Source organism: Prinia subflava, chromosome 1 (assembly GCF_021018805.1).
Source record: "Prinia subflava isolate CZ2003 ecotype Zambia chromosome 1, Cam_Psub_1.2, whole genome shotgun sequence".
Taxonomy (NCBI): domain Eukaryota; kingdom Metazoa; phylum Chordata; class Aves; order Passeriformes; family Cisticolidae; genus Prinia; species Prinia subflava.
In genome coordinates this window covers 23947991-23961289 of record NC_086247.1, presented here as the reverse complement: position 1 = coordinate 23961289, position 13299 = coordinate 23947991, and the positions used below count along the sequence as shown (strand labels likewise).

General features: G+C 42.9%; 1 protein-coding gene across 4 annotated transcripts; it reads left to right on the top strand.

The window, feature by feature from the left end:
- The first annotated feature begins 1197 nt into the window (after nt 1-1197).
- PDP1 (pyruvate dehydrogenase phosphatase catalytic subunit 1) lies at nt 1198-8817 on the top strand. Of its 4 annotated transcripts, XM_063391109.1 has the most exons (3): nt 1219-1348; nt 1788-1822; nt 4857-8817. In XM_063391109.1, the coding sequence occupies exons 2-3, from the start codon at nt 1792-1794 to the stop codon at nt 6506-6508; spliced, it is 1683 nt and encodes a 560-aa protein (XP_063247179.1). In that variant the 5' UTR covers nt 1219-1348; nt 1788-1791; the 3' UTR covers nt 6509-8817. The 4 variants fall into 4 exon arrangements, with proteins under 4 accessions (XP_063247195.1, XP_063247187.1, XP_063247179.1 ...); XM_063391125.1 differs by lacking the exon at nt 1788-1822 and having other exon boundaries at nt 1198-1247; XM_063391117.1 differs by lacking the exon at nt 1788-1822 and having other exon boundaries at nt 1215-1348.
- Nucleotides 8818-13299: the final 4482 nt, after the last annotated feature.

Genomic DNA, 13299 nt, shown 5'->3' with positions numbered 1-13299 from the left:
CGAAGATGTAAGTACGATCAAAAATCTATGTTCTGTTACAGCTGCTGAGGGAATGCTAATTGGGACACCCCAAGGCTTGCTAACATCTGCTGGCAACAAAACACAGCAAAGTGGATATCCCAGACACCCTGAAAAATAGTAAAGAGTGACAACACAGACATCTATAAACAGAGATGATCAAGGAAATCAAAATACTATCAAATTTATGTACTTTCCATGTTCAGAAATATACAGGAAGAATAAGTCTAGATCAGAATACCTCAAAAACACATGCAAAATTGAGTGTTGCCCTGGAGATGTGAAGCAGAACATTAATTAAGAGAGGGGAGAGAAAGAGGGAGGGGAGACTGCTGCTGCTGCTGCACTGGCAGGAAGCACAGGTGTTGCCCTTGCAGGTAAGAGCTGCTCCTTCTTCGTCGCCAATGCCCTCAAACCATTCCTTGCTGGCGCTGACGGCTGCAGTGTGGCCATGGCAGGGCAGAGAGGTCCCAAGTCTTTGGCGCTCCACAGCAGCCTGCTTTGCCTGGATGGATTCTGGAGAAGACGAAACACCACAGGACAATTAAAAAAAAAAACACCAATCCAAAACAAAAACCATAACGTCCCCATGTTTCAGTATAAGCTTCAGTGGCCTCTTGCGGAGTTAACATACTTTGTGACTGCAAGTCAGCTCAAACATTTCAAGGGGACCCCCCCTCCCCAAAAAAAAAAACAACTAACAGAGTAAATGCAAATACACCCTACAAAATTTAAACATTCTCCCACATTCGGTCTCCGTAACAGTAAGAAGCTGTGTGACTCTTGACTCCTGACCAAAGGAGTCAGGAGCTTTCCCAGGCCAGAGAGGTCCCTGGCTTAGGGGACAGACTTTAGCCGTGTCTTGCGGAGCTAACGTGCTCCGTAGCTGTTAAAGACACTTCATGAACGTTTCAGGGGAACGGCCCCGGCCCCATTTCCCTCCCTTCCCTTCCCTTCCCGCTCTCCCTGCCCTCACGGACACGTCCGGGGGCGGGGCGCGGGCACAGCGCTCGCGCGCGCCGCCGGCGCCTTCCCGCCCCTGCGCGTGCGCGCGCACGCGGCGCCCCCTTCTCCCCCGCCCGCCGCCTTCTCCCTCAGCCTGAGCGTCACGTGCCCGCCTTGCCCTCCTCAGCAGCCAATGGGCGGCGCGCCGCGCGCCGCAGGGCCCTTTATAAAGTCGCGGCGGCCGCGGGCGTGAGGCGGTGGCTGTGGGGGTTTGCGAGTGGCGGGTGCGTTCGGGGCGGCGCGGTCTTGGGCCTTCCACCCGCCTCCCTTCCTGTGCCGTACGGTCCTTCCACCCGCCTTCCTGAGCCGCCTGGGAAAGGCCCAGGTCTGTGCCCTGGACGGGCGGAGGGAGGAGGAGGTGGTCGTGCTGGAGGCGGGCGGGCGGCTGCCTGGGGAGGGGCGGCCATGTCGGGGCCGCGCAGCGCCTGAGTGGGCAGCGGTATCCGCCGCCGCCGGGGCGCGCAGCGAGAGCGGGCCCTGCCCCTCGCCCTGCCGGAAGGGAGAACGGGGCCAGCGGGGCTCGGTGCCCGGGCGGGCGGCGGGTTCGGGCGATCCCTGCGGAGCTGGCTCACTCCCATCGCTGGGCGAGTGGCAGCAGCGGCGCCGTGCGCCCGCAGAAGGGCTGTGTGTGCGTGTCTCCTCCTGTCTGCCGTCCCACCTCCGTGCCGGAGCTCTACGTCTTCTCTAACAAACTCTCTGCCTTGCTTCTCCCCCGCCCCCCGGGCTTCTGCTTTGTGGATGTTGGCGGCTTCATGTTGTGACAGGAGAATGTGTGTATGTCCTGGGCCCAGGCGGATCGGTATGTATCTCCCTTCGCGGAGCGACGGGCTCGGGGGCTCGGATGGGACCCAGGGAAAGGGGCTGCTAGGCTGGGCTGTGTCTGAGGCCGGAGGGAAGGATTAACGGTGCTGCTTGTATTGAATACTTCTTATTCCTCCTCTCCACCTCCCCGTCCTCTCCAGCTGGCTCATTCAGCTATGTCAGGTATAGGAAAGGCACCCGAGTATTTTTACCTGAAGCCGTGGGTGTCTTTAGCGCAGTGTTTTGGAGGAACCTGTGCAGTGTCAATTAGCCCTAATAGTATGGCTATAACGAGCCTCCATTAAGGAAAGATGGCATATTTTCCTGGTTTTTTAGTACTACAAAACCTGTAAGTTGACCATTTGACTCGTTACTGGTCGTATTACATTCATAGTTTGAAAAATAGCACTTGTACCCTGCTCCAAGCTTGGAGAGGTATTTATACTGGATTGATTCTAATATCTTGACAAATTTTGATTGTACTGTAAAATTTGTACTTTTTTTTTCCTCTGCTGTCTTTTGATCAACCATCATGATCTTGGGATCTTAAATATTTAAAGGGCAGGTGGAGTGTCTGGTTATATTTGGGGCAGTTGTGTTGGGGGTAAGTGGGAGTGACTTTAATTTCAGTTCAGGTTTGGACACTTGGAATCAGGCATTTACTTAATCAGCGTGGCATTATTGAAGCTGGTACATGAAACAGACTGATCTCTTAAGCTGGTATAGATCTGCTGTAAATGATATGAGCCATGGAAAATGTGAGGCCAACTTCTTACTACTTCCTCTTGGATTTCATGTAACGTTTGATAAACTAATGATTAAAAATCATAAGAATATCCTTTGGTGGCACTGCAGAACTGTAACAGTTAGCAGCAATACATTTGTGGTCTTGCTTCATCATGGACTGGCAGAACAGTTGAGGCATCACTGTGGGTCAGCACTGGACACAAAAGCTGAGCAGTCAGGACAGCTCGATCCAGGTGGAGTCTGACAGGAGATAAGTGCTGAAGCTGAGGTGCTGCTGCAGGCCAGGCACATCCATAGAACCTTAAGCAAAATTGTTGCTTTTAAATGTCCTGTGAAGAAATATCCATAATTTTAACCAAACTAGCTCCCATATAATTAGAAGGCTGTAAATAGAATTTAAAATCTATATTTGGAGTTGCAGTCTACTGCTGTCATGCTGTGTGTATGTGAAGCCTGGAGTGGAGAAGCAAATGGCTAACATAAATTCAGTATGCATCTGGAAGCTTCAGCCAGTTCACTGCTCCTCTTTGTCTGGACTACAGCCCAAGCACTTCCTGGTACCTGCACAACAGAAAACTTCAATCTTCAGCTGTCAGTGGGAGACTCAGGAGAGTTTTTGTCAATGTAAAATAGTCACTCATTAGTACTGGGGAGTCAGTGGAGTGACAGCAACATGAATTCTGTTCTGCTTTCAGCACTTACATGTCGTGTAACTGAGAAATGGGCTCTACTCTGGTTTACTTATAAAGAAAAAACAAGCCTGGAGGGAAGAATATGACTTGCTTCCCTTTCTTGAAACAAGGAGAAAGGGGTGAAGCTTCATGTTTCCAGACACTTCTCAGCTGGCACAGGTGATCAGAATCATGGCTGAAGCTATGGAAAGCTAATGGAACAGGGTGATGCAAAATGCAGTTTCTGCTATATATTGCATGATCCTTTAGGCTGAGTATGGGGGCTGTTGGGTTGAGTCTCATCTGAAATACTGGTATGCCTGCTTGGCTAAAAAAAGAATCCATTTAATGACTGAAGCACCTTGCATTACACAGCAATATCCATTTCTTCAGTAAAACAATTTGACATCTAGCAGTGCTGATAGATTAGTACTTATGACTGCTGTACTTATAATGGGCTTTTCTGAGTAAAAGCTTTTGTGATGAAACTTGATCATAAAAGACAAAATTGAATTTGCCTTAAATGTGTGTACTTCACACAAGGCACAGTTGAGCACCATTTCCACTCTGGAATTGTCTCTCAAGTATTACATTGTGAAAGACTTCCTTGTAGCGAGGCTTGGTGAATCAGGCTTTTGAGAGGCACTCTCACTAATGTTGTGGTTTGGTATGTAAATGGAGACAAGGAAGTGTATGCCAGTGTACTCTTTCTTTAGGGAAGTGAAAAATAAGGAGGTTTTAGATGTGGCAAATAGCAGTAGACTATTTTGTCAGATACTAGTGGTTTATCTTAACACTGAACTAGCTTTAGAGTATTGTCCAAGCCTCTATTCTAGTCATGAAAGCAAACAATTTGCATCTAGGCTTTCAATTGAGTAGTTTTTAAAAGTGTTTTAGAATCTTAAAATGTACTGGGATGGAATAGCTGTTGGAAAGGTGTATTTCCTTTCTACCTATTGTACTTCCATCTTAAGCTAGAAAATTGCTGCATAGACTGCTGTGGCTGTTTTGTATATGTCACACAAGTTTGAGGTTTTACCCGTGAAAAGGGGAAAAGGAAACAACCCACTACTGACTTCCGATTGCATAAAGAATATCAGTTGTCTATCACCTACTTCTTGCTTCTGCTGTCTAAACCATCTTTGTTGTATATCCTCTCAGAATTGTTTCTTGAGTCTTCCTGTTAGATGCTTTCTTTTCTTCAGCCTTAGAGTTTTCTTCCCTGTGTGTCACATCTGTCAGCTGTGAAATGACCAGGAGAGCAAATATCTGCAGAAGTCGTGTGGGAATTCTGTAGAGCGCTCCATGCTAACCGTTGTGCTGCTGTTTGAAGCTTCACTGACTGTCTGGGTGATGCTTTCACTTCCTGCCTGCTGAGCGGGTATAAGAGCTAAAATACCTGTGCTGGAGCACAGTGCAGCTTTTTTTGTTACAGCCCACTGTAGTGTCTATAAACAAGCGACTTGTAATGCCTTTCCTTGTCAAGTCCTTTGAAGCTATGTACTCCATATAATAAAAAACTTGGTTAGGAGCTGTGAACATCCTAACGCAGGGTTCTGGGGAAAATAATCTGTTAGCTGTCCCGCTAAGCATAGTTGTTCTCTTGTCTTTCAGCAATTCCAGTCCGAAGCTCCAGGCTGCCATTGTTGTCTGATGCCATGCCAGCACCAGCTCATCTGTTCCCATTGATTCGTAACTGTGAGATTAGCAGAATAGGCAGTACTGCGTGTTACTGCCACCATAAACATTTGTGTTGTTTGTCAACTCACTTTGCTCACAGTCACTTCAGATATGCACCGCAGAAGAAATTTGCGGCACTTTACAGGCCAAAGGAGCACTTTAATCATTTTATGCACACAAGGGATTATGCTTCTACGCCGCAGAGGTTTTACCTCACCCCTTCACAGGTCAATAGCATTCTGAAGGCAAATGAATACAGTTTCAAAGTCCCAGAATTTGATGGTAAAAATGTAAGTTCTGTTCTGGGCTTCGACAGCAACCAGCTGCCTGCTAATGCTCCGATAGAGGACCGGAGGAGTGCTGCCACGTGTTTACAGACAAGAGGAATGCTTCTGGGTGTGTTTGATGGCCACGCAGGCTGTGCTTGTGCTCAAGCTGTCAGTGAAAGACTGTTTTACTACATTGCTGTCTCTTTGTTACCTCACGAGACTTTACTTGAAATAGAAAATGCCGTGGAGAGTGGCAGAGCGCTGTTGCCCATTTTACAGTGGCACAAGCATCCCAACGATTATTTTAGCAAAGAGGCTTCCAAGCTTTACTTCAACAGTCTAAGAACTTACTGGCAGGAGCTGATTGATCTCAACAGTGGAGAGACTACTGATGTGAGAGAAGCTTTAATTAATGCCTTTAAGAGACTTGATAATGATATTTCTTTGGAAGCTCAAGTAGGAGATCCAAATTCTTTTCTCAACTACCTAGTACTGCGAGTAGCATTTTCTGGCGCGACTGCCTGCGTGGCCCATGTGGATGGGGTTGACTTGCACATTGCAAACACAGGTGACAGTAGAGCGATGCTTGGCGTCCAGGAAGAAGATGGATCTTGGTCTGCAGTTAATTTGTCATATGACCACAATGCACAAAATGAGCATGAAGTGGAACGTGTGAAAATGGAGCATCCAAAGTCTGAAGAGAAAAGTCTTGTGAAACAAGATCGTCTCTTGGGTCTCCTGATGCCTTTCAGAGCTTTTGGTGACGTGAAGTTTAAATGGAGTATTGAACTGCAGAAGAGAGTAGTAGAATCAGGCCCAGATCAGCTGAATGACAATGAGTATACAAAGTTTATTCCTCCAAACTATCACACTCCCCCATACCTCACAGCTGAACCAGAAGTCATACATCACAAGTTACGGCCACAGGATAAATTCCTGGTTTTGGCCACAGATGGGCTGTGGGAGACAATGCACAGGCAAGATGTGGCTAGAATTGTGGGGGAGTACCTCACTGGTGTTCACCACCAACAGCCAATAGCTGTTGGTGGCTATAAGGTAACTTTGGGACAGATGCGTGGTCTCTTAACAGAAAGGAGAGCAAGAATCTCTTCAGTATTCGAAGATCAGAACGCAGCAACTCACCTGATCCGTCATGCAGTGGGTAATAATGAATTTGGAACTGTGGATCATGAGCGACTGTCCAAGATGCTTAGTCTTCCAGAGGAGCTGGCTCGAATGTATAGAGATGACATTACAATTATTGTGGTGCAGTTCAATTCACATGTTATAGGCGCATATCAAAATGAGGGATTGTGAATTTAATGCAATGATCTAGTTACCAAAGTTGTAACAAGGGCCAGTATGAGCAGCAAATTTAAAACACCCAAAAATTAAAATTAAAAAAAGCCTTTGGCAAACAATTGTTCATTTGTTAGATTCAGCATATCTTGTTTCTGCCTTTCCCTAGAGCTCTAAAAACATGGGAAGTGCTATTGACCCAATACAAAGGTGAAGAGGATGTCCTAGCTTGGGAAAAGAGTTTTTTATAACAACTTTGCACTATTGATTTCATGAATGCTGCTAAAACAATGTCTTGAATTTGGCAAATTTGAATGAGGGAGGAAGTAGGATAAAGAATTAACTATCAAAGATCTGGCTGTTCAAGAAACAGCTTACTTATAAAATATCTGCAAATATATATACTTAAGGTAAAGATAAGTAAAAAGTATTGTTGAATTTTTTACAGGGCTAATTCTTGCAATGGTTATCTGTGAATATATTGTCTATTGTTTCTTCTAAGCAGGTCACTTTAACCAAGTAAGTCTTCAGTGTAACAAAGTTGTCTCACTTTCATATGGACAATGTCATTCACATAAGGATATTTGTCTAAGTGTTGACTTTCAATGCAGGTCTAAGCCATAATCAATACCTGAGATTCTGTTACAGCTTAATCATATCTTATGCATGGTAATTCCTAAACTTCTTGTGCATTAATACTTGGCTGTGGGTTTCTGCACAACTTGGAGGGCAATAATGCATTACAACATGCAGCAAGATACCAGGTAACTTTGTGGAGGACTTCAGTTTTCAGTATAAAGAAACTTTTAGACTTTCCAAAAAAGTCAATATTGTTGGTTAAGGCTATGTTTGCTTGCCTAAAGGTTATGTCCTTCATGGACTCCACCTCTCCCTGACATTGCTTATCTAGTAAACAATTTTTCACCTGAAAAGTCAGGAAATCATTGCTGACCTCTTTGTAGCTTTGTAACTTGCACTCATTTTCACTTTGGCTATTTCAAAAGGTCACAATGTTTGTCCTTCACTTGAATTTGTATGTGTAAGTTGGATTAAAAACTACAAATTACAAAAAAAAATGGAAGTATGGCTTGTAAATAGCATTTTAATTGGGAAACTCATTGGCATGCACGTGTATGTTCAGTGGCTATTTCTAGCAACTTCTTTTAGTTGTGTTTCTGGGCAGCTGGTGTATGCATGTCTTTACAGTCCAGAATGCTATCACAGAGCAGTCTCTGAAATGGATCTTGCTGGCTCTGACTGGTTAAATTTGAACTTAAAGGATTGGCTGTACTTGTGTGCCAAAGTTGTTGGGCTTGTAACAGTAAAAGTAGAGGCTGACAGCTAATTGGTCATCATTGCATCTATTTGAGGTATGTTGCATTGTGTACGGATTTATTTTAACCTGCCCTTAGGTTAAAAACTGAAATGCCTGCTGAAACGCTAGTCCTTGATGACTGAGAGAACACATTTAACTTTATTCCTGGGTTCTAGAGAGCAATGATACGTCAGCTTATTTCACTTCACCAAAGTGTTTCAGTTAAAATAACTTCCTAGCCCTCATCATAGCTAGTTAAATCAACACTTTACTCAATTAACTGAAATATGCTAGGTTTCTAAAGTGGCTTTTTCTACTAAATATGTCTTGCCAATTAATGCTGCTGTTACATAGGGTGCACTTACTTTGAACAACGAACCTGTCCTATAGTAAACATTGGCTCCTCAAACTCAAAAATGCTATGTGTGCTCAGTGGCCTGCAGCTTTAGGATGTCTCTACCTAACCTTAACTATCAGCACCAATATTGTTGTAAGGTTAATGATGCCTAAGTTCACCTTCAAGATGTACATAACCCTTCTTTATTTGAAGGGAAAAGGGGAACTCTAAAATGCTTAGACAAGTACTGGCTGTTGACATTGCTTCTGTATGTTGTGTTTTGGTGACTGTGTCATGAACTAGGTCAATAGACTGTTCTACCATTAGAATGCAGTATGTATCTCAGCTGTTGCAGTATTTCACTTTCTTAACTTTTTTACTGTTAAAGCTCTTAACATGCTTTGATGTATTTAACCTATGATTGTTGGTACGGATTTGGTACAAGTCGTAGCTAGAAGAAATGCACACTGGTCCCATGGATACAACTTCTGTTGAGGAGAAGCTGCTTTTTGTATTAAAGATACTTAAGTATGGGGTCAGACAATATTTATGTATTGCTTGGAGACTTGCTCAGTATGTATGCAGTAAACAGAAGCAGCGTAACTGCCTGCTGAACAGGTGATCTGAACAAACATCTTCTAACAGATTCCAATAAAATGATCAATTATGCAGAAATCCATGTGTATTGAGTTGATGTAGAATGTGAAATCTGTTCTGCTAGGACTTTGTTCTTTTGTGTGATCCCTGTTATGAATACAGGTGGCCAGTAAAAGTGAAGTATAAATGGGACAGAGACTTGTCCTTCAGAGTTCAGTGCCACTTGAGAGCGCTTCAGTGCCACTGTGAGGCTCAGGGCCACTCTGCGTCAGGCACGCTGCTGATGCTGCCTCCCCTAGGCAGCAAAGCTCAGATCCTTCATCTCTATTGCTGTGTGTCTCGGTTCCCAGCACCTCAGGAGTGCCTTCAGGGCCAGTGCTGCTGGGGAAGCAGCATCATTTTAGATCTTAAAACTGTGTACTGTACTCTGTATCAAGCAATAGAGATTTTCATAAACAGTCTAAAATATGTGAAGATTAAATTGGGGCAAGAACAAGATGATGGTGAGCTGAGCAGAAACAGCGCTTGTGCTGCAGGCTGAGGACATGTTTGCCTTGTCTACCAGAATTGTTGCATTGTGAAAAATACAGATTTTCTGTATGTAAGGGTGGTGCTAGGATTACTTTTTTGAATAAGGATTTCACTGCTGCAAATATGTGGTTCAACCATGAAGGATGGCTCAAGTCTTCACAGTCAAGACAAGATTAAGGTCAGTCTTTAAAACTGTTGTAAATGAATATGTCAGTTCAAGAGTAATACTGTATAAGAGGAGTGGGAGATGTGTTGCCTGTACTTCTTACTTAAGGCTCTGTGAACTGTTGGCCTGTGTTCAGTGGTATGTGCATTGTATTTGCAGCCCATCCATCCAAATGCTGAAGCACAACCCATGTCAGTTGTACAGAGTGTTGTTTCTAATTGAAGCTGATGCAGAACTGTATTCAAAAGCCTTCTTGGCTGGTTTCAGTATTAATTCACACCACTGACATGGTGGTTGATGGCAAGTCCATGACGTGGTGGTTGTATTTGCAATGCAATAAGCCTATTGTTACAATGCTGGTTACACCTTCTGTTTTATTTGCTGTTTGTGAGTATTAATAATAAATTTCTGGGTAGAGGGAAAGGATAATCTGACTTTTGTAACTAGATCACAGATGAAGTATAAGTTGGCAGAGAATTTTGTGGCAAAATGAAAAGCAATCCGAGATGCAAAAATGGTCTGTTCCTATCTGTACTGCAAGGGTTGAGGGTAAAAAAACCCCATACAGTTTCTCTCATGCATTGATCAGTGTGCAAGTCTTCGAAAACTGCATTTCTTGCAAATTACCCTCCTAATCAGTCATGAAACTTTGCAGGATTACATAAAACAACATAAGCAAATACAGGCACCATTCAGTATATACCATGATAAGCAGGTAATTTATTTTGTTCCTGGCAGTTAATAAGAAATCAGATTTTTTTTTTTTCTTTTTTTTTTTAGAACTTAACAAATAAAAGCAGTAGACTGAAAGTTCTCTAGCTCAAAAACTAAGGACTGCCCCGTACAAGATTGTTCTAGGTTTGTTCTCCTATATCATCTTTCTATGTTGAAGGAAAAAAATAGATGAAAAGAACTGCAAAGTATATATCTGTTATGGTTCCTAGCCTGGGTAATTAAGTAATCAGTCTTACAGATTTCAGGGGATGTTTTATAAAGCAGGCTGTTCACTATCCTCATGGCAAATCTTTCTCTGAATAGAAAAATGCTTGCTTTATAGGCTTTCTACTAGATTTCCTACATAGAAAATCCTCTTTAATAAAACTTGTGAATACCAAACTATTTTTATAGCATCATGAACTAGTCAGTTTTAATATCCAAAATGTGTGCTTAGGGTAGCCCTTAATGTATTACCTCACATCTTAATTGCAGAAATAATCCAGTTAGGGCTGTCTAACTGGACATCATGTGTCATGGCACATGATGCTTGAAGACAGCAAATATGCCTAAGAAATAGGGAGATCATTGGTGTTAAGAGGAAGGCTCCCCTGATCTGACACACAGCCATGCATTAAGCATAGTTTCATTCAAAAGCTCTGTATGTTAATGAAATGAATTGCTAGTCAAAACTGCTATAAACCTTTAGTCATTAATTCTGTAGTCTTCCTGTTGCTTCATCCCTAGTACTTCTTTGCCCACTGTAGTGGTGCAATAGCTGAGCTAATAAGAATACTGTTTTCTGGCATTTTGTGGATTTTGTGCAAGGTGATTAAATGGCTAATAGTAATTAGTGTTCCCAGGTTCAGGCAAGTGGGAGAGGAAAGAATGTTTCTTCCCTGGTAGCAGCCTCTTCTAGAAGGGGGGAAATGTAAATCTTTCTCTTAACAAAACCTGGCTGCTGTACAGAAGACCTAGCCATAGCACGGCAGTGTTTGATAGGCATTTATTACTCCTGCTAAAAAGCAAAGTATGTTAATTTGTACAGCATGCTGCATTAGTGCAGCTGCCACCCTGCTACTCTGGAAGTAGCTCAAGTGTCCCTGCAAAACTTGGTGTAGTCCTATGTATGCACAGCACTGTTGCTTGTGGGCAGATCCCTTACCAGCGTTTTCTTAACACACCTGGCTTGGGTACTTGTGTGTGTGTGTGCTGCGTGGTGAGTGTTGGAGTGCCTCTTACAGGTGCTGGAGCTGTGTTCAGTGCGTGCTGTGGGGTCTCAGTAGCTGTTCAGCCTGCTCCACATCTACATTCAACTTCATTAAGGTTTTTTCCAGAGGCAAATCTTAAACATTTTTTCCTAGGTCTTCAAAGGTAGAGTAGTCCTGAAGTTTTTGCATCTACCACTTTGCAAAATAACTTTGGGTTTTTATTGTCTTACACTGAATATTCCTGTAATTAGCCCTATTCTAAGGGCTTGTTCGTGCTCTTTGGTTCTTAAGGTATGTGGAAGTGCAGCTCAAGCTCCAGTGTCATCTTTTGTATTGACCTGCACAGATGGTGTGTTAGGATGTCACTGCTGTGCACTGTGAGGTGTTGCTGTTACACCAAGGACTCTTCTGATGTCCCCTGCTCCAGAGCCCTGCCAGTGTTCAACAGTGAAGTGAGCAACATACGATTTCCTTGGCATAACCTCTGAAGCCTGCACTTGGAACAGTGTTCAGCACTCGTTCTTGCTTTCATGACTAAGAATCTGTAAAGCTTCCAACACAGCTGATCAGAGGAATCTATGTTCTTCTATTCATACTTTTAGAAAGCTCAATCCTAAGAACAGCTTGACAGAAAAGATAATCCACGTCTTTACAAAGTCCCCCCTTCTATGAAAAAAAAGTAAAATATCCAAAATTGAGGAGGCAGTGCCTTTTAATCAAAATAGTCCAGCTAGTAAAATGTTGAAATATTATTAATTAAGGAAAAAACAGAGCCTGAACTTCTGATTGGTAGTACAGAAGTTGGAAGAGTGTTCCAGTTGGTGGCTTGGGAGCACGGTGGTGTAGCAATGCAAGGCAGTCCTGTGTCTTTCCTGAGGCTGATCTAGAACAGAACACTGAAGTACCATTCACTGCTTAGCAGACGCTGACATTAAAGAGTCTGAGAAGCTGTCTAGCTCAAGGTCAGAAAGACAGATAAGCATCAAATACATGTAAATTTTTTACAGACACTTCGTATTTTTAGTATTTGGGGCTTTTTTTATGTTTGGGCCATGTTTATATGATGTCATGCCAAATTACGTTCAAATAGTTGAAAAAGAGTCTGTATTCTATAGAATCAATGTGTAGGAGGCCCTTCTTACAGCTGAGGAAGGCTCCTGACCACTCCTACTACTTAATGAAGAATATATAAGGAGCTGTTGTGAAAATCTAACTGACAGAAAAATGCAGTGAAAGGGTCATGCAAGATAACATAGGCTCTTCCAGGTTGGTAGATGGCAAGCATTTAAGCTGGTGTACTGCATTTTAGAGCCACTGTATCATACAAGATTTTGGGAATTAGAATTGCCTGAGCTATGACAAGGGTTCAGACAGTTGAAATATATCATTACTAAATTGATAAAAGGCAATTCTGATGTCTGCTGTATTTGCTAACTTGTATTAAAATAGAAATATTGGAGTATTATGGGTCTTATTTCTCAATGATGCAGTTGAAAGGAGTATTTGAAGCATATCACAGCAGTGATATTAAAAGCTCAGTTCTGAAGTCAGAGAACCATAAAAGTCCTTTTGATGTGAGATCAAGTGTTCCCAGGGTACCTGCAGGAAGAGTGCTTGGAAACTCACTTGCTGCAGATGCTAACACTTAAAAAAAAAGTTTACACAACGTCTGTCTAGCTAATGAAGAGACATTGTAAGCCCATCATAAGCTGTGAAGCAGTGACTAAAATGGCAATAGGAAGTTAGGAGACAGATTCAGAAAAGCAATAGAATGTGGAGTATTTCAAAAGTACACAGAAACACAAGAGTGAATCCTAAAAAAAGTTCAGGATGAAATAGGAAAATATAAGGGAGAAAAAGCCCATCAAAATGTGTCTGTAAAGCTGAAATTGCACACATGAAAGAAAACTTAGGTGTGTGTCATGAAACAACTGCAGA